Source organism: Martes martes (genome assembly GCF_963455335.1).
Source record: "Martes martes genome assembly, chromosome: 13".
Taxonomy (NCBI): Eukaryota; Metazoa; Chordata; class Mammalia; order Carnivora; family Mustelidae; genus Martes; species Martes martes.
This window is the reverse complement of record NC_137901.1, coordinates 35,404,899-35,426,847: the sequence shown is the minus strand read 5'-3', so window position 1 is coordinate 35,426,847 and position 21,949 is coordinate 35,404,899. Positions and strand designations below refer to the sequence as shown.

The 21,949-nt window shown below is 42.0% G+C and overlaps 1 protein-coding gene across 2 annotated transcripts in view; it reads left to right on the top strand.

Annotated features, from left to right (window-relative positions):
- KIAA1328 overlaps positions 1–20,407 on the top strand; it is a 318,181-nt gene extending 297,774 nt beyond the window's left edge. For both annotated transcript variants that reach the window (XM_080821739.1, XM_080821740.1), the window contains one exon: positions 13,755–20,407. In XM_080821739.1, the coding sequence (XP_080677865.1) occupies positions 13,755–13,965 (211 nt within the window). In that variant the 3' untranslated portion in view covers positions 13,966–20,407. The remainder of the gene's footprint in view (positions 1–13,754) is intronic.
- Positions 20,408–21,949: the final 1,542 nt, after the last annotated feature.

Genomic DNA, 21,949 nt, shown 5'->3' with positions numbered 1-21,949 from the left:
TGAAAAGTTTATCTTTCTGCACTGTATTCACTTCACATCTGTAAAAACTTCAGTTGATCATATTTGTGTTGGTGTATTTCTGGACTCTTTTTTTTTTTCTATTGATCTATCCTTTACTAGTACCACATTGTCTTGATTAATGTAGCTTTACCGTAAGTCTTAAAACCATGTCATATAAGCCTTCCAACTTTGTTTTCGTCTTCATAATTGTAGCTCCTCTAGTTCTGTATAAAAAACTAAGTCTTAGATGAAAAGGTGAAGATTACAGAAAAATATAAATTATAATAACATAAGTAAGAGATTTTACTCTTTTAGCTGCACCTTTTAATATGTTATATTAAAATTGTTCTTGAGGGGTACATGGGTGGTTCAGTCAGTTAAGTGCCTGACTTCGTCTCTGGTTATGATCTCAGGGTCCTGGGATTGGAGCCCCGAATTGGGCTCCCCACTCAGCAGGGAGTCTGCTTGTCCCTCTCTCTTTGCCCCTCCCTCTGCTCATATGCTCCTGCACATTCTCACTCTGTTTCTCTCTCTCAAATAAATAAAATATGTTTTAAAATTGTTCTTGATTGGGAAATCTTCCATATACTCATTGACTTTCTGGTAAATTCTTTAGCCTCCTTTCAAGGTGAACTGACATTACATAGTATGCATTCTGTGGCTTATAAGCACTTCAGGAAGAAATATGTTAAATTAGAGTTAGCAAAGTCCTGTTGTAATAGCACCTGTGTTGAATGGAAAACAAGAGACAGAAAGGTAAGGTTCTGAGTAGTACCCTCAATCCTATGTCTGCGCACACTTGATTTTCTCTCGATCTATATGAGTAGTTCTCCTGTGGGGTCTGCAGTTTCGTAGGCAGGTTCAAGACCACCCTGTTATTCTTACTAGCCTTTTTATTGATGCTTGACAAGTGATTGTGAAGCACTTATAAAATATGCTTTATCATCTGTAAGTACTTCAGAAACCTGAATAGCAGCCTAGGTTTGCTTTAGCAATTAGAGAACTTTTGAGAAGAACTATTTTAGGATTCCTGAGAAAACCTATGTGAGGACTCCTGGCCCAGGATGGTAATTGGTGATCCTTCTACTTTCTTTATAAAGCCATTCTTTCTTGAATTGATACCATTCCTTTTTCCCACTCAGGTAAGGATAATATATAAGGAAAAAAGAACCATAAAGAAGACTATAAACAAATATTCCCTATAAATACAGCATTTTAAACCCCTAAATAATTTTAAGGAATCTAATTTAATAGTATGTGTAAAGAATAATACTACATAACCAAGGAGAATATATTCTAGGATCTTGAATGTGGTTCCTATTTCAGAAGCCAAAAACAGAATATTCCTTAGCAATATATCAAAGAAGAAAAAGCATATTATCATCTCCATATATACTGAAAAGTTACTTGGTAACATTAATTTTTCATTCTTGATTTTAGTAAGCCAAAAGAGGAAATACTTAACATAATAAAGAAGATCTGAATGGTAAATACTTAAGAGTTAAACAATAGATAATTCCTTTTAAATCAGCTTCGGTGGCTCAGTTGGTTAAGGGTCTGCCTTTGGCTCAGGTCATGATCCCGGGGTCCTGGAATTGAGCTCCATATCACCACATCAGGCTCCCTGCTTAGCAGGGAAGTCTGCTTCTTCTTCTCCCTCTGCCCCTATTCGTGTGCTTGCTGTCTCTCTCTCTGTCTCACTCTCTCTCTCTCAAATAAATAAAATCTTAAAAAAAAAAAACTATAGTTTTAGCATTTCCCTGGAAGTGTTAGCCAATACAATAATATAAGAAAAAATAATGCAAATAATAGAAAACACATAAACCTTATCATTATTTATATTCAGTGTAATTGCTCACCCATAAAACCCATAAGAATCAATTGAAAAAATAGTCTAAAGAAATTAAGAGAGTTCAATATTGTATAAAACTTAATTACTCTAAATCTCTGTACCAGCATTAGCTATTTGAAAGATATAGTAGGGAAGGGGGATTCATTCATATGAGCAATGAAAAAATTAGGGAATCCCTCCTAATAATAAACCTAAAACAAAATTTTTTTAAGAAGTAAATTTTTGAATAAGTAAATAAACAAGCAAACCTAAAAGAAATTTGTGTAACCTCTCCGAAAATACATTCCCTAGCTAAGATAATTGAGAACTTATATTTATCTATTTCCTAAAACACCAATATGATGACAATAAGTGAGTGCTTTTAAAGGAGTAACTTCACAAGAATAAGTACATCAGAAGACTCATCAATATACCAGAGATTTATGTACATTTTTGGAAAATGGAAAATGAATGGAAGATTAGTAACTTACTAAATAGAACAGAGGAAGCTACCACATAGAAAGCACTGAGAAAGGTATTCACACAAAAAAAGATGGATGTCACAGAACTTTGGAAAGTTTGGGGAATTAGAAGCAACATGAACAATGGAAAGTAGTGATGTGAAGTGGAACTAAAAATATTATGGAATGCACATGTGAAGTGAGAACTGAGAAAACGCAGTGCCACTACCACAGTGCCATCTATGGAGTATTAGTCCCAAGCAGAAGACTGGAGACTGCCTCTATCTAGAAAATTCAACAGAGAAGAGACATTACGGAATGTTATACTTTGGAAGGTGAGATTAATCAGATTGGGCTGAAAATAGGATAAATTCAAAAGTCTACAAATGGAAAGGTTGGCTTCTTTCCCTGGCCCAGAAGTAGACCATATCTCGTTACCATGTAAAATATTGAAAGATTCTTCTCTGAAGAAGCTTAAGAGTCTCAGAAAAAAGACCTCCACATACTGGTATGGAGTGGTGCATCCAGCTTGGGAAACAGTCTGGCAATTCCTTAAAAGGTTAAGCATAGAATTTGTAACCCCACTCCTATTTATCTACCCAAGAGAAATGAAAACATATGTCCATGCCAAAATTTGTACATAACTGTTTATTGAGGCACTGTTCACACTAATCAAAGGGTGAAAACAACCCAATGTCCGTCATGTGATGCATGGATAAACAAAATGTGGTCTATCCAAACTGGAGTATTATTTGGCAACAAAGAGGAGTGAAGTAATGATACATGGTATAACATGGTCGAATCTTGAAAACATTTGCTAAATGAAAAAGCCAGTCACAAAAGGCTATATATTGTATGGTTTTATTTATATGAAATGTCCAGGCAAATTTATGGAGATATATAGTGGTTGTTTAGGCCTGGGAGAGGGGGTGGGAATAGAGAGTGACTGCTAATAGGTAACAAGGTTTCTTTAGGGGCCAGGGGGAAATGAATATGTTCTCAAATTAAATTGTGAGATTTAATTTAATTTAATTTTGGCTAATTCTTTTTTTTTTTTTTTAAGATTTTATTTGACAGAGATCACAAGTAGGCAGAGAGGCAGGCAGAGAGAGAGAGGAGGAAACAGGTTCACTGCTGAGCAGAGAGCCTGATGCGGGGCTCGATCCCAGGACCCTGAGATCATGACCTAAGCCAAAGGCAGAGGCTTAACCCACTGAGCCACCCAAGCGCCCCTAGTTGCCTAATTCTTAATAAACTAGAAACCACTGAACTATGTACTTTAAATAGGTGCATTTCTGTGTGTACTTTTATTTCAATAAGACAGTTTTAAGTTTATAAAGAAGCAGTCAGCCACACTGAATGCTGCAGAGACATTATGTAAAATAAGTGCTACAAAAATCTATTTGATTGAACAACATGGAGGTCATTGGTGAATTTGGTGATTTCAATTTTAGTGATGTGGTAGAAGATGAAAGTCAGATTGTAATAAATTGAGAAATGGTTTGGTTATGAAAGGGGAGGTCTTCTTAAGTGCTCTTGATTAACCAGTAAGCAGAGAAAGATTGAAGATTCTAGAGTCGATAGTGAATACAAAAATGTCCCTAAGAAACATAAATGGAGTGGCTAGTCTTGTCTGAAAGAAGGATCACTTCCTTCAGTGTGAAAGGAGGAAATGATGAGTGCTGAAAGACTTGTAAACTTGATAGAGTAAAGACAATTTCTCCTTAATGACCTCTGTTTTTCTCTGAAATGGGAAGCAAGGCCATCTGTTTAAGAAACTAGTGAGAAGGGGAAATGAGGAGAACAAAACAGCTGATTAGAGAAATACAGTAGCTTTGTCAGAATATATGTAGCACCCACTTAAGGTTAGTGGCAATGAATTTATATTGGATCTGCTCTTTGTTTGCTTGTTTCTTTGAACATTGTTTTATTTACACTAAGTTGCCCAACTATAACTCACAGAAAAGACAGATGTTTAGATTCATGCAGTATTGTGCTTTTGCCAGATTTAGGGGCAAGGACAGAAAGACTGTAGACACATTATTAAGAGCATTGTTAAATGAGTGATTGGAATGCCAGACCATCGAATTCAAGATGAATAAGGAATAAAGGGAAGAAAGTATGATATTAATTATATTAATGGTCCCACCAGGACAGAGATTTTAGCAAATTTGTTCACCACTTTATTCTTAGTTCTTAGAACAATGATTGTTTGAATTAATGGTCTGATGAGACCAATAGACAGAGATAGTGGAAATAGTTGAAAAAGCAAGTTTGAAGGTAGCATGTGGGCATCAGGAAGTAGTAGAACATTTGAATTACTGAATTCAAAAAAGATGCCATTTTAATTGATGACACATTCCAGGATATGAAGAGAAAGTCTTTGACCTGCGATGTCAAGGAACTAAGAAGTCAGAGTGTTGGTCCAGTGTCATTCACATGATGTTAACATTAGCAAGGATGATGGCAAAAGTTAAATTGAAGGGGAAGACTGAATCAAGTGTTAACATCTTCAGTGATTGAAAGCGAGTGGGTAAATAGATGATACAGATGAAGAGAGGTTGAGAGTGGTAGAGCAGATGACAGGATACTCGGACTGATAAAAATTGAATGTGGTACTGGGGGAATAGTCATCAAAAAGCAATAATAGAAGCAATGATGATTCCAATACTACCTTTGGCCATGAAACACATAGGGTAAGTTGAGTATAAACAATGCCTATTGAGAATAATGTAGGGAAAGCACTGACCTCAGCAAAGAGCCAGGTTTCAGGAAAAATAGGAGATTAAGGAAGAACTCCAAGGGGGGTACAAAATATAGCCAAGTATGACATGAAGCAAAGCTCCAGAAGTGTTGGAGGGTATGGGAAGGGATGGGAATAAAGGAGGAGGAAGTACAGAATATAACAGAGAGAGCAGTATTTTGCTAATCTGTGATGGATTGTAGTGGGGAATTCCTTCAGGCATTGACCATCTCTCCTGTTGAGAGAAGGAATAAGAGACATAGTTGATTTCATCTCAAAGGACCTTGGACCTAACCTAAGTGCTCTTCATTAAAAATGATATTGTAAAAAATTGATAAGGAAAAAATAGTCCCAGTATATAAAATGAAAAGGTAGTTTATACAAACCATATGTAGTATCCTTTTTTGTAAAATAAGAACAACAAGAATATGTGGATGGATAGTACTTTTCAGAATGTGTGAAATATATTGTGATTTTGTTTTTTTTGGTAGAGGCATCATTTGAAGATTTATTTTATTTACTTATTTTAGAGAAAGAGTGGGGAGAGGGGCAGAGGGAGAGAGAGAATCTCAGGCAGACTCCCCACCGAGTACAGACCCTGACATGGGGCTGTATCCCAGGACCCTGAGATCACGACCTGAGCCGAAACCAAGAGCCGGCCATTTAACCAACTGAGCAACCAGATGCCCCGTATTGTGATTTTTTAAAAGACTAGCTGTCCAAAAATTTTAAAAAGCTGCTTATGAAGGAAGGTACTGAAATCTAAGCCATTGGACCATTCGTTTTTTTCAACAAATATTTAACACCTGCCTTGTGTCAGATACCATTCTTGGCACTGGAGATAGTATCAGTTAACACAAACGACCCCATCCTCATGGAGTCTATTACTATTGAAAGAGATAGGCAATAAATAATGTATTTTAGGTAGTATTGAGTGATATAAAGAAAATAAAATACCATAATAAGATAAAGTGGCTGTGGCATGATGGCTATTTCAAATAGAGCGTTTAGGGAAGGCCTCTTTGAGGAGGTGGCATTAACAAACAGAGGGAGCAAGCAAGGTCTGACAGCAGAGCACCCTAAGAGAAGATCCAGCATGTGTTCAGGCCCAGAGATAGCTGGATTGATGGAGACAAGCAGGATTTCAAGGGGGGTGGGGAGTATGAGTTCTGTTTAGGATAATTAGAAATGCCTATTACACATCCAAGTGGAGAGATCAGGCAGCAGGTTGGGGATGAGTCTGGAACTTGGAAACAAGCTTCACATCGGAGCTATATGTTTAGGACATGCTGATATTATTAAAAGTCATGTGAACGAATGGAATTGCCCAAGATAGGAGAGCTGAGGATTGAGCCCTGGGACATGCCATCATTTAAAACGCAAGAGAAGAGAAGGGTATTCAGGAGAGATCTGAAATCCCAAAAGATGATAAAAGGGAATGTGGGGGGAAAGCTCCAGAGGCCGCATTCTCCCCTGGGTCTTGTCTCAGTGTCTTGCTAGGTCAGAGGCAACCGAAACTGGAGCAAGAGCTCTAGGAGAACAGAATTAATGCCAGTACAGCCTACTCCAAATTGCTTCCTGGATGGGACTGGCAGAATAAAGCAAATAAGCCCTCTGCTTATCGCCTCTCCATAAAGAAGCTTGTAAGTCAGCCTGAGTACCCAGGTAACTCGGGAGTACTGGCTCTGTGAGGTACAGATGCAAGATAGGCCAATGCCTATGGCTCAAGTAGAGTACATACCACAGGGATGGTATTTGATAGATTGTGAATAAGTTGCCTATCCCTTTAAATTGTTTAAATACCAAACTCCCATCAGTCACGCCAAGTTAATCAAGTTTATAACTAACCTCCTGACACATATCACCTCAGCAAACTAAGACACACTGCTCACAGAACACAATTTGATAAACACTGCTCTTTGCTGGTATTTAGTATAAAATGCCATAGGAATTCATTTTTTATTTTGCTTTATTGCATATATAATTCTGGTGTAAAATTGGGTGATTTCTCAAGCTCTGGTTTTTAAAGCAATCTTGGCTATTTTCTTGCTTTTTAATCTGCTAAATTATTTGGTCTTTCCTGATAGCAAAAGTACTGTTAAAACACTTGTTGAATGAAATTAGCCATAAGGGGGACACTGAAATCTGAGATCCTTGTCTACCACAGACTTTCTGGTTCTTCTGTCACAGTGTAGTCCATGATAGAAGATGGCTTCTAGAGAAAGAGAATTTTTGTGTTAACAGAGAACCATGCAGATAAGCATTTGTACTTAGGGTAATGAAATCATTGGCAAAAAGATAGCCCAGTTGATTAAGAATGTGGCTATATTCATGCTGAGTTACAACTGGTCATACTATACTTTTAAAATAAAATGTAGGGGCACCTGGGTAGCTCAGGGGTTTAAGTGTCCGACTCTTGATTTTGGTCAGATCATGATCTCAGGGTCGAGGGATGGAGCCCCAAGTTAGGCTCTGGACCTGCTTAAGATTCTTTCTCTCCCTCTCCCTCCATCCATCCCCCTACCCATTTGTGCATGCATGCACTCTCTCTTTAAAAAAAAATAAAATAAAATGCAATTGGAAACAGCCGCCATTTTCTTCTTTTATTTTTCCTTTAGTTACACATCTGATTTATCTTGGTGGAAAGACTGAAGATACCCAAGTCCAGGAAGTCACAGTGCCTAGAGTGAAACCACTTGGCTCTGCCCCCTGACTTGCTATTTGACACTCATCAGTTCACTTACAGCTCTCTGGACCTCAGGTTTCTCATCATTAAAATAAGAGAATTATTTCAAATTCTGTCTAAGACCCAGTCCTCCATGACTAAGCATTACTAAGTGTTTGCCCATACCCAGTTCTCCTCCCCTTCTGGAGCTACATGACTAGTTCTGGCCGCTCAGATAGAAGGAGAAGTAGTGTGTCACTTCCAGGCTGGAAACCTATGCACAAATCTTCAGTTTCCCTGCCCTGCCAAACAATAGAGAAGCTTACGTGTTCCACATGATGTAGCCAGAAGAGAGTGGAGCCACTCTGCCTGGAACTATTTTGAGCCTATAAAATAAGCATGACATAAATTTGAGTTCTATGAAGCCATTGGAGTTTGACGTTAATTTGTTCTGCCACATAACCTAACTTATCCTAATACATCAGATCTAACTCTCTGTGGTTTTGTGGGTCACTCCTTCCATATTGTAAAGATTTTTTCTACTATATTGTATGTAAGAGTACTATGAAAGAATTTGAACCCCACAATTTTTTTTTCAAATGATCAAATAAGTTGGTACCTACTAAATCAGTCTTTAAACACAAATCCCTCTCATTACTCTCTATTTTAGCTTTTAGCTTATATCTCTGAAAGATTGATTTCTGATCCCCATTATTTGGGCTCTATTTTTTTAAACAGAGAAAACAGCTCATTTATTTCCTCATTCAGAGTATCTCTCCCTACCTGTTTTAAGCACGAAATTGTAATAGAAAAATATACCTTTCCATTGTTTCTAACTTTTAAAAAAGTTTTGACAGTCTGTATAAAGAGATGAATATTACCGCAAGATTGCCACGTTTCCAAGGAAGACTCAAAAAAAGCCTATTCCTTGAGCATGAAGTAGGTCTGTCTTTCTGATAAAGAAACTTTCTTGGAAACAGTACCCAACTCTTGTTTTACACCTTAAATGAAGATGTTTTGGTTGAACACAGAAACCATTGTTTTGAATGGCAGAGATAATTGTATTGAAATAGTGCCTTAATGCTGTGAGAATAAAATCTGCCAAAAAAAATTCTGCTCAAAAGAATTTCAATTTACAGTTTTTCATACCATAGAAAATATGACATTTCCATGCCTGAGATGTTAGTCTGATCTTGCCTGGGACTTGAGGCCAGGCTAGCTATATAACTTAAGAGACCAGTGTAAAATGAAAATGTGGACCCCTTGTTCAAAAGGGATGAAAAAAAAAAAGTAGGAAGAAAATGTGCAGTTAAAGGTAATAAAATACAAAACTTTTTCCTCTATAAATTTATATAGCGTGACCAATAATGGTGATACATGAGTAATAGCATAAACCTACAGATAGCTAAAAATTTCTATTTTTGAGGTCATAATTTTATATAATAAATAATACCTTATTGATGTGATAATGACTGATCATAAGATTTTTCTGGCTCACTTTTCTTTAAATTCATTTATTAGATCATCAAAATTGATACATTTAGCAACTTTATTTTAAATGATACAATTAAAAGCAAATCAGTCGCTCTTGGCAAATGAAAGATTACACATAATATTTGGTAATTTTTAATTTTGAGAAGAATCTTTCTGCTGATACAACTGACAGTGGAGCTGTTGGGAATATTTGATAGGCTTGGCAACACTAGGATAGATTTCTGATAAATGATTTCAAAATATAAATTCTAATATCTCTTGAGCTGATGACACAGAACAATTTTTCTAAAAAGGTACAACTCTTTATGCACATTAGTTTTATGTATGTCAGAAAATCTAATTTTAAATATAAGTTTGTTCAGTGTTGTTTTTCTCTGGTATGTCCCATAACTTGTAGAGGTTCTATAAGAAACCAGAAGTTACTTAATGATTTGTATATAATTCAGAACACCTACCTACGCTTTCTATAACCATATCTTCCATGACAAAGAAAAACTAATTTTAAAATTGTCATCATCATTAATTGGTTCATTTGAAGCTGCATGTGAAAATAACGGTTTTTTTTTTAAAGATTTTATTTACTTATTTATTTGACAGACAGAGATCACAAGTAGGCAGAGAGGCAGGCAGAGAGAGGAAGGAAAGCAGGCTCCCTGCTGAGCAGAAAGCCCGATGTAGGGCTGATCCCAGGACCCTGGGATCATGACCTGAGCCGAAGGCAGTGGCCCAACCCACTGAGCCACCCAGATGCCCCGTGAAAATAACGTTTTTATCCATCAGATGCAACAAGTTTTACATTTAATTTCTAAACCCTTGGGTATTTACTTAGCAGCGGTGCAGCTGGTTTTTGAGGGGGAAAGAGTTCTGGGTTTGTTTTGTTTTGTTTTGTTTTAGAGCAAGAGCACATGTGTGAGTGGGGGGAAGGAGCAGGGGGCAGTGGGCAGAGGGAGAGAGAGAATCCTAAGCAGGCTCCATGCCCAGCGGAGAGCCTGACTCAGGGGCTCGATCACAGGACCCTGAGATCATAACCCAAGCTGAAATCAAAGAGTATGACACTTAACCAAGTGAGCCACCTGGGCACCCCAGTGCAGCAGGTTTTAAAACCTGATTCTAAACTCTTTGAAGAATTCTTATATCTCTTTGATATGCTTTATTGCAACATCCATGTGTATGCTTTTATTTTATAATATTTTACTGATGTATATTGCCCAAACGCTACCATTCTCCTCCCTGTGCTCAGGCCAGAGAGTTAATATCTTGCCTTGGGGATGGGTTCCAGGGAAAGACAGGCAAGCCAGCAAGTGCTACCACAACTGCTGCTTCTCCTGCTGCCACCATCGCCGTCACCAGAATGGGCTCAGGTCCCAGCCCCAGCCACACCCTCAGAGCCCTGCAGCTCCCCAGGCTGCTTTGGGCAGGAATGTGCACACCAGGCAGGCAGACAGGCCAACTGTTTGGCAAACACACTGCCTATTGCCCACTGTGCCTGTAGGCCTGAACCCGCATATGCGTACCTCGCTTATCTCCTCCGTTCACATACCTGCTCCCATGTCGCATCAGACTTCATTTGTAAAACACAAGGTCAAAGATAAAATCAAGTGTTTCAAGACCACAACAGATCATTAAGCCAAGTCCAGGGTCAGTGTGCGACTGCTCAAGGCTTCATGATCTATCTGTAGAAATTACCTGGCCCTTTGTATGAATGAGTATGGAGGCAGATACATTTATGCCTTTGGCTTTCTCTAGTGGGTATACATGCAAGTGGGCTATGGATGAGGGTGTTATTGACCACTATTAGTTTCTCTGTCTCTCTGCTGCTCTAAGCCTACCCCCTTTTTCTTTTTAAACTTTTATAACATTTTTATTAACATACAATGTATTGTTTGTAACATATAATTATTATTATACATTAATATAATGCATATAATACACATTATATTTGTATAATATAATATATTATAATCAGTCTTACACAATTCGTAGCACTCACCATAGCACTTACCCTCCCCAGTGTCCATAACCCAGCCACCCTATTCCTACTCCCTCCAGCAACCCTCAGTTAGTTTCCTGAGATTAAGAGTCTCTCATGGTTTGTCTCCTGAGTCCCATCTTGTTTCATTTTTCCCTCCCTTCCCCCCACAACCCTACTCCCTGCCTCTCAAATTCCTCATATCAGAGAAATCATATGGTAATTGTCTTTCTCTGATTGACTTATTTTGCTTTGCATAATACCCTCTAGTTCATCCACGTGGTTGCCAATGACAGGATTTTGGGGTGGGGGGGTTTGATGGCAGCATAGTATTCCACTATATATTATATACACCACTTTTCTTTATACATTCATCTGTTGATGGAAATCTAGGCTCTTTCTATAGTTTGGCTATTGTGGACATTGCTGCTCTAAACATTTGGGTGCACGTGCCCCTTGGAATCACTACATTTGTATCTTTAGGGTAAATACCCAGTAGTGTGATTGCTGGGTCATAGGGTAGCTCTATTTTCCACTTTTTGAGGAACCTCCATAGTGTTTTCCAGAGTGGCTATACCAGCTTGCATTCCCACCAACAGTGTAGGAGGGTTCCCCTTTCTCCACATCCTCACCAAAACCTGTTGTTTCCTGGCTGGTTAATTGTAGCCATTCTGACTGGTGTGAGGTGGTATCTCACTGTGGTTTAGATTTGTACTTCCCTGATCCTGACTGATGTTGAGTACTTTTTCAAGTGTCTGTTGGCTGTTTGGGTATCTTTTTTGCAGAAGTGTCTGTTCATATCTTTCCCCATTTCTTGATTAGACTATTTGTTCTTTGGGTTTGATAAGTTCTTTATAGATTTTGGATACTAGCCCTTTATCTGATAGGTCATTTGCAAATATCTTCTCCCATTCAGTTGGTTGTCTTTTGATTTTGTTGACTGTTTCCTTTGCTGTGCAAAAGCTTTTGATCTTGATGAAGTCCCAATAGTTCATTTTTACCCTTGCTTCCCATGTCTTTGATGATGTTTGTAGGAAGAAGTTGCTGAGCTGAAGTTGAAGAGGTTGCTGCCAGTGGTCTCCTCAAGGATTTTGATGGATTCCTGTCTCACTTTTAGGTCTTTCATCCATTTTGAGTCTATTTGTGTGTGTGATATTAGGGAATGGCCCAGTTTCATTCTTCTACATGTGGCTGTCCAATTTTCCCAACACCATTTGTTGAAGAGTCTGTCTTTTTTCCATTAGACATTCTTTCCTGCTTTGTTGAAGATTAGTTGACCATAGAGTTGAGGGTCCATTTCTGGGGTCTCTATTCTATTCCATTGATCTATGTGTCTGTTTTGGTGCCAGTACCATACTGTCTTGATGATTTTAGCTTTGAAATAGAGTTTCTGGTATTGTGATGCTGCCAACTTTGGTTTTCTTTTTCAACATTCCTCTGACTATTCGGGGTCTTTTCTGGTTGCATATAATAGGATTATTTGTTCCATTTCTTTGAAAAAAGTTGATGGTATTTTGATAGTGATTGCATTAAATGTGTATATTGCTGTAGGTAGCATAGACATTTTCACAATATTTGTTCTTCCAATCCATGAGCATGGAACATTTTTCCATTTCTTTGTGTCTTCCTCAGTTTCTTTCATGAGTACTTTATAGTTTTCTGAATGCAGATTCTTTGACTCTTTGGTTAGGTTTATTCCTAGGTATCTTATGGTTTTGGGTGCAGTTGTAAATGGGATCAACTCCTTAATTTCTCTTTCTTTCTCTTGTTGGTAGCCTACCCTTTTTGATGAAAATGCTGGACACCAAGCAGTCTTTCTTTGGAGGGAGCTCTTCATAGATTCAGATGAGAGTTTCTTTTCCCAAGATTCTAGAGAGAATGGGAGTAAGACAGCAGGATGGAACTAACATTTATTGAGTATTTACTGTGTTAATATATACCAACCTATTCATTTAATCCTGACAGGAGTTCTGTTAGCCCCTTATGCATGAGAATCTGAACTGAGAGGTTGAAGAACTTTCCCAGGATCACACAGCCTGCAAATGGTAGAGCAGAGATTTGAACCAGGCAGCTTTAATATCCTGAATGAGAGCACTGGAAACAAACTACCTGGATCCAAATCCTGGATGTGCCATATAATGGCTTCATATTGGATGAATTCCTTCCCTGAGCCTCGGTTTCCTCCTGTACATACTAGAGATCAGACTTAGTAAAGTACCTGCTTCATAGGGCTGTTCAGAGGGAAGGTTGAATACATGTCAAGCATTAAGAATAGTGCCTGACACTTAATAAGCCTACAGTAAATGCCACTCCTGCCGTCGTTACTATTATCACCATTCCTTTGCCTATTCCACAGTCTCTCTTCATAGCTGAGAAAAGAATGTTGGTGATCAGCAGAAGAGAACGGCTTACAGGCAGACAGTGGGGGCCCTGTGCTGTTTACTCTCCCTGAAGTTCCTCTTGTAGGCCCTCTTACATGTGATGTGATCAGTGATTGGATTCTTGCTCCCAGCAGTGCATCTGTGTAGGCTTCTTGGATTCTAATGTTCCACTGGTCTGATCATTTTCTGTCTGGGTTGTGTGTGTTGCAGGTATGAGACCTCTCTGCTGGATTTGGTTCAATCTCTGAGTCCAAAATCTGCTCCCAAACCTCAATCCCATCCCTCCAGAGAAGCTGGGGCCTGGATTCATAGTAATCGCCGACTCAGTCCTCGAAAATCAACCTGGAACAAGATGGGGACATGCAGGACCCCCGAAGACCTGGAGGAGAATCAAATTCTGGAAGATATCTTTTTCATTTGACGTTGAAACACACACTACAAAATTTCCATCTGAAATGTGTGGGCTTCTTTATATCCTGATCTAGGATTTTAAATTATTTGATTGCAAACTAACCGTGTCTCTCCTTTCACAGGGGCCTCTCTCACTGACATCCTGTTATGTGTTGAACATAGAAATCATGTTACAAACCCAGAGTGGTTTTGATCAGACCCATCAGTAGGTAACACATTAAGGGCAGAGTGGGGGAGGGCAGTATCTTTTCTGTGCCAAGCAGAGATTAGAAAATTAACATAGGACCCTTTCTACATGCAAAGGCCTTTACATATTCAGCCTCATTTCCAGAGTGTTTCCTTCTCAATACTTAGTGGGAGAAGGTTGGTTCTCTTTCGTATACAAGGAAGACCTTTTCACAGAAAAATCCCTCTGATTTAAAAGTAGCCCCTTTGCAACATAAGCAGTTTCAGAAAGACAGACTCTTTACCTCTCCACCTCACCTTTACCTCTGTTCCCTCATTGCCTACCTCTGTATACGTATAGTCATTTAATTCCGAAGTTGGAGTTGGTGTCCCTACCATTGCAAGCAACACCGACGACCAATTGCAAGTCAGTTCCAGTAATCATCAGCTGTAACCAAAGGGCACAGTGGGCTGGAGGGAGGGTCCCAACCAATCCTTGGAAACCGGCATTAAGTCACATCATAGAGTGACTGCCCTCAGGAAATAAAATGGAGACACAGGCCTGACATGCTTTTCCTGCCATCCACCCATTTCTCAGGATAAATAAAAGCAATAGCTCAGTACTTTTTATTGACCTAAGTGTCTGTATTTGTGAGCTGCCCATGGCTGTCTCTGGGGAAGATGCCACTAGAGAGAGAGGAGCATCAGCTGCCACAGGCTGAGAGGCCTTCCCTGGTCCTCCCTCTTACCTCATGTGGATCAAAGGCCCTAGGTTGATCGGGCCTTTGATGTGCTCTGCTCAGGCTATTGTCCCATGACCCCAAAGAAACATCTCTACTTGCCAGATTCTCCTCTTCCACTCCCAAGCAGAATCTCCCTATCTTTCCCACTGGGCCTCCATTTGACCCAGAGAAGGCCTGTGGAAAAAGTACACTTGCAACCTCATTCTCTCTCTTCTCCTATTTGGCAGAGCTCTTAAGATGGGTCCTTCAGCTTATGGTGGGCTCCAGTGGGCTCTCATGCCCCTGGGCAGTATGATGAACCTGGTAGAGCCAGTGAGTTGACGACTTCCAGTCACTGGAAGCAAAGAAGGTGTGTCCCCAGATGTGTCTACTTGGTGACCTTATTTGATCTGTTCTGTTTCTCTCTCCCTTTCACCCAACCCCAGGCTTGAAGTGGAACCAAGAGTCTTTGTCGGTCAGCATTGGTAGCCAAGGTCAGACCACCCGAACCGCATTTAGTGAGCCTACAGGGCTTCCCTGAAGTCTTTATCAAAACTAGATTAGCTCAGCCTACAAAAGCCTTGTTAAACAGATTCTTTACGTGGATGGATTGAAATCTCGTTGTCTCTTCTGCCTGAGGTGCTACCCCCTCGACTCCGCCTTCCTCCACTTGGGTCTTTTTGCTCTTTGAAGAGAAGAATGGGATCTACCAACACCAGTCCTTCATCTGAGGTCAGGATTGACTAGTTTTAGGCATCCAGTTGAAAAGTTGAAAAAACACAGCAGATTAAAGTATCCTTTTAAAGTTCACCCCGTGACAGGAACTGAGTCAATTTCGTCCCATCCAGAAAGCATTTGGAAAATTGCGTTTCCTTTGGTGTGGCAAACTGGCGAGAAAAAAACTGAGAGCCCTCAGCCATTTCCTCAAATTTAGGTTTCTAGAACGATCTTTTACTTGCCCCAGGTGTCAAGAGCACCTTAAGTACATCCAGTTCCCTTGGATCAGCCATAAGCACACACCCCATTTGTCACCAGTGTCTTTACAGATCTCTAGAATAAGAGGGTGCCAGAAGGACTAAGAAAAGGATTATGCTTTCTTTAAGAAGATTGTTTGCCTTTAGAAGAATGCTAAATGAGATATAAACTAAGGGATTTGGGCAGGGGGCGGTGGTGGTCACGTGCCACAGATTGGAGTTTAATTGCTTCTGTACCTCCCCCTGCATGAGCAGTTTGGAAGAGCAAAGATGGATTTTCAGCAGAGTGCCAAACAACATATTTTTCGTATGCTCCATCCCCACACCAGTTGCCTTTCTCTATCCTATAGGCATTTCCTGTGTGTCAGGGCAATAGGATGTGAATTTGTGTCTAATCCAATGTCTTCCTTATGAACTGAATGGTGTATGTTAACATCTTCATTTGTCTGACTTTGAGATACATATATATATGAAAAGGTGGTTGTAGAGCCTTGAGACTGTTGTGGAGCCCAAAAGCTTGACTAATTGCGGATAGCCTACAGAGAGAGGGTCTGACACAGAGGAGTCAGCCTTTCTTCCTGGTAAAGTGCTCGCAACAATGACTGGTTGCCTCCGCCGCTTCCTCAGAGCAAGCCTAGACACATATTAGGGGTGCTGCAGATAATGCCGCCACACTGCCCGCCCTGCTGCCCACCACTCTGTGAGAGAAAAACCCGTCAATGTTTGCAAAATGGGACAGGCCAAAGTAGGTCCGTTGAAGCTCCGACAGGGGCCCAAAGTGCTTGATTTAGGAAACTAAGGTCAATCAAGGAAAAGCTTTGCTGACAGTCATCCTTCCCACAGGTACACTTGTATCATCCAAACCTGACCTGCATGGTGAGGACTTAACTAGAAAACCCCAAATGTCGTGGGGAAAGGAAGTAGTCTCTCCCTACTCAGAGCCACTCTTTTCACTTGGCCCTGCTCCCAGCACCATGGCCAGAGACTCTGAGAAGGGCCAGGCCGAAAGGAGAGAAGCCGGAGTCTGTGAGTCTGAGAGAAGTCTGTGGTCATTAGTGAGGTGGATGGAGGCTATGGTAGACCCCTCCCAGCGCATGCCTTATCCTCACCTCAGAGAGTATCATTTTTAATGTGGGTAACTGTTTATATACGTACGAGATTTTAAGTTAATAAATTATCTCCATGGATATTTTCCCCACATGGTTTTGGCATCAAATTGTCCCTTCAACACCCTTCATCAGATCCATGGGGCAGAGCGTGAAAGCAAGAGCAGAGTCCCAGGTTATCAACATGTTATTCTCTTCAGTATGTGTTAAAACAGCAGGAGCTTGGGTTAACAGAAAGAAAACGATTTGCCAAGTCCCAATAGGTTTTCCTGGTTGACTCTGGCTCGCTCCCATGACATGGACACCATGCCTCCTCTAGTTCTGTGGTTGCTGGAATGGAAGTTTCTATCTGCGTGCACCCCTGAGACAGGAAAAATGGTCCCGTCTAGTGGGCTTTAGGTGCTAAGAGATATTAGGCAAGGGCTTGTATGCCTGAAATGCCCAGTTTTGAAATCATACTGGTAGATTCAGTCAACAGCCCGAGACCTTCTGTCCTCGTTTCCCCAGTCAACCTGACACCTCCACCGGCCCAAGGAGACTGCAGGTGCCCCTCCGATGCAGAGGTGGCGAGAACACAGTCATCACTCAACCAACTCCAGGCCCTGTGCACCATCTTATTCAATGCTAATGAGAGTCATACTTAAAAAAAAAGGGGGGGGGGCTCCTGGGTGGCTCAGTGGGTTAAGGCCTCTGCCTTCGGCTCAGGTCATGATCCCAGGGTCCTGGGATTAAGCCCCACATCGGGCTCTCTGCCCAGCGGGGAGCCTGCTTCCTCATCTCTCTCTCTCTGCCTGCCTCTCTGCCTACTTGTGATCTCTGTCTGTCAAATAAATAAAATCTAAAAAAAAAAAAAAAGAAAAGAACTTCATCCATTTACATGGAAGAGAGAGAGTATGAGTGGGGAGGCAGAGGGAGAGGCAGGAGCAGACTCCCTGCTAAGCACGGAGCCCCACATGGGACTTGATCCCAGGACACTGGGAACATGACCTGAGGCAAAGGCAGACCCTAACCAACCAAGCCCCCCAGGTACCCCAAGAATCATACTTTAAAGAAATTATTTGGATATGTGTTTCTTATCAGCATCAGCCACCTCAAGTCCTTTATAGAATGAGGACAGGGATACATCTATGGACACCTAAGTTTTCAAGGTTATCTTACGCACCAGTAATGAAAATGAGGCATAACAAAACCTAACTAAGGTCATCAGCTAGTAAAGAATAGAATTCTAATTCGGAATCTGGGGGGAGAGGATCATTATTCCCTACCCCCCTCCTCCTCCTAGTCAAACTCTCAAGTAGTATCAAGTCCACCTCCTGTTTCTCAACCCACCCCTTCGCTCTATCTCTGCTGGTGCTTCTCTAGCACAACAGTCTCTGCATTGGTCTTCCTGCTAGATGGCCGGATTCATCCTTGAACAAGTTTGACTTTACCCTTCTTTGCCTCACTCTTATCTTTTAATGGGGATCATAGCAGAACCTTCTTCCAGGGGTTATTGTGGAATGCAGTGAACTAATGTATGTCAAGTGCTCAGCACAGATAAATAAGCATTCATAAGGATACTTGTTACTATTCTCCAGGAAGCTACCAGGGTCATCTTGCCAGGTCATACCCTGGCTTTAAAGTGTTGGATAGTACTTAGTTTCTTATTGTGCTTAAGAAGGCGCTTGGCGTTATGAGCATAATGCACGAGGATCTTCATGATTTGGCCCACTGTAGACCTCCAGCCCCTTCATTTCCCCACTGTTTCTTTTGACTTCTGTGCTCAACCACTGTGAACTGCCATAGTTCCTGAAGGCACTGTGATATCCTCCTGACCTTGTGACATCCTTCATCACCACACTTCCTGTGCTAGAAATGCCTGTTTATCTGATCCCTCCTTTACACGGCAGGCCCCATGGTAGCCAGAATAAGATGTTGGTCTTTGCCATCACTCACTCCCAAGAACTTAGCACGGTTTCGGACACACTGTAGGCTCTCATTATCAGTTAGATGGATAGGTAAGTGCATCGGTGAAAGAGAGGGAGAGCAAGAAGGAAGGAAGCCATTAAACAGATCTGTTCCTGCAAAGTCCACTACTCTGTACTGTGCCAGGCTGCTTGCCCCTCTCTAACGGAGAAAGTGAAGGCTGTACTAAGGGGCTTGGGAACACCGCCATTGCTCCCTCCTCATTCCCACACTGACTCGCATTTTCTTTCCAGAACAACCCTAAGATTTGTAACTTTCTTGCTTAAAAATCCAAAGGACTCCACAAGGCTTTCAGGGCAAGGAGCATACCCTTTAGAGTGACATACCAGGACTCAGCATCTGACTCCATGTCCCTTTTCCCTCCTCATCGCCCTCCTTTCTCTGCTCTGTTCACCTGTGCAACTCACAGCTGTTGGCCACTTCCCAAAGACATACTGCTCTTTCCTATCTGTGTGACTTGTCCACATCTCTCTCTCATGGATGAATCTTTCCAGACCTAGCTCAGATGTCACTACTTCCACATTTTCCTGATTCCTCCCAGGCACCCTTACAGATTCTTTTCTCCTGGCCCCAATAATGCTCCAAGAGCCTTCCGTCCTATCCCACCTGACTGGGCTGTATTGTTTGTCCCCCTGTTAGAATGGGAAGTGTCCAAAGATGACAAATATTAACCTTAGAAACAACTCGGCCTTACCACTTGTGAGTTGTACACATTTAGACAGGTTATACTTTATAAATTCAAACTGTGTTATAAAGCTAAGCTTTACAAATTATACTCTCTGAGCCTCACATAGAATAATTTATAAAATTATTTGTGTAAAGGGGGTGGTCATTCCTACCTTACAAGTTGGTTCCTGGGACGCTGATCTAGCCCAGAGGAAAGACAGAAGGGTAAGACAAAACTGTCCATGCAAGGAGGCCTAGGCAGGATGTCCAGGAGAGCCAGAGAGGAGTCCATGGGATGTGGAGGGACCGGAAGACCCAGGAGTAAAGAGCATCGTTGGGGTTTGTGAGAGAAGAAGAGGTGCTTGGCTGGAAGGCCAGGGCCCAGACAGGGTGGGTGCTGGCCTCCCCTTCCCCTTCCTCTGCACTCCCCAGCTGTCCCTCCCTCACACCACCACACAGACAATGCCCGGACCCCCTGACCAGGATGTCCAAGGTCCGGGGTCCCTCACCTGTGCTGCGGTTATACATCGTGCTGTTCCCTGCTCTTGGTCCTGTTCCCCAGTGCTGAGATGAGGAGCTAGAGGAAGGGAAGCCCAGCTGTCCTGCTTCTTGCCACTGCCACTGGAGACCCTATGAACTCCACAGCTCTGGAGTTCAGCCTTCTCCCAGCTGGAGGTGATTTAAGCTTGTTGGATTTATATAACATTGGGAAACGATAAACTGTGTAAATTTGCTATGTTTTCCAGGGACAGTTATTTATGGAGAGGCATTTTTAACTCAAGTGCAGAAGTGTTAAATCATTATAATAAATTCATGCTATTCAGACTTTCTTACATTGTAATAAATTTTTTCTAAGCATGAATGAGGAGATCCATGATTCCTCTAATATACCATTATGTATTTCTTCTCAAAATGACATAACTTACTATATCAACTTGGAGAGTGATAGAAGGAGATTTACTGTTTTGGGGAAAAAAGTCAAGTAGCAAGGAGTGTCAGAAGGGTCTTGGGAGCAGTTACCCACAGCAGGGGAGGGCCTGGTGAAGGGGGCAACCCCCACATTTCCCAGCTGAGCTTCGGAAAAGAGCAGGGAAATGGGCGAGGGGCCCAGGTACTTCTGTCCCCCACGGTGGGAGGGGGAGTGTTGGAGTGGGCTGTCTCAGAAAGGAAAAGTCCCCTGGTCTTCCAAAACCGTCAGTCTGGGCAGAGAGCCGCCCTCTCATCACCCATCTCCCCCCTCACTCCTCACCTGGACGCTCACCAGACCAGAGGATTCATAGCTTTCATCAGATTCTAAAAGTTCAGGACACACGGTCTTCAGTAAACTCGGACACACTTTTTGATCGCCCACTCTGCCCTAGGCAAAGTCCAGTGACATCGTTCCTGACCCCCAGCAGCTCCCAGGAGCTATGTTGATCTGCAGCTACAGCTCCTACCAGCCAGTCATCACAAAGGCCTGAACGGGGGCTCCTGTGAGGGGAGCTTCGATCAGAATCTTCCCCGAAGATGGGACATTTTGGCTGGGCAAAGGCAGGTAGGACCCTGAACCAAGGGCAGAGAGAATGTGAATGGTCGAAATCTGGAATGACAGGAGAATCTGTGTCCTTAAGATATCTTTGAGGGCCCCCAATGAGACGTTTTCCCAAAGGCTTAGCATGCCACCAGCTCCCCAGGTAATGAGGAGACCGGGACCACCAGGCTTTCTTCTACTTCTCATGCAGACCTGGGGCAAGGGGTGGCCGAGGGGCCTTGCTGAGAGTGTGCTGGGTGGGGGGGCCCACGGGAGGCATGCCCCATGCCACCCCTCTTCTCATCCATTCAGCAAACATTGTGGAGGCCCTACTATGTGCCAGCACAAAATACACTCAAGTAGTTCTTGATTAAAGGGGATCCCTTGAAGCCAGAGGTCTCCTAAGTTTGCCCAGCACTCAGGCAAGACAGCAAGTGTCAAGATTCGCTTCAGCTTCCGCCAGGACTTGAGAGCAGAATCAAGTGGTGGGGAACACACGGCAGCGTCTCTCACTCAGGTGGCTCTTGTCTCAAGAGCTAGCCTGAGCGCATTCGTGGTCTCCCTCCTCTGCCCTCTCTCTTCTCTGTGGCCCTTCCCAGCACTTAGCAGAGAGCTGGGCCAAATCCTTGAGAGCCAGGCACCTGCTCTCTTTGCAAAGGAGAAAACTGGCAGGGGCAGGGGCCTAAGCCTTTCCAGGACAATCTTCCGTTCTGTGGTTCGGTTGTATTGTCTTTGTGTGAGGCGTGGGAATACAGTCAGTGAAGAGTCGTCCGAGTGAAGAGTGGTCGTGCCGGGGCCTCGATGAGGTGATCTCTTCCAAAGTAATAGAGTGATGACTTTGACTCTGCCAGCAGGGGACCTGGGCTCACACCCCAGTTCTGCCCTA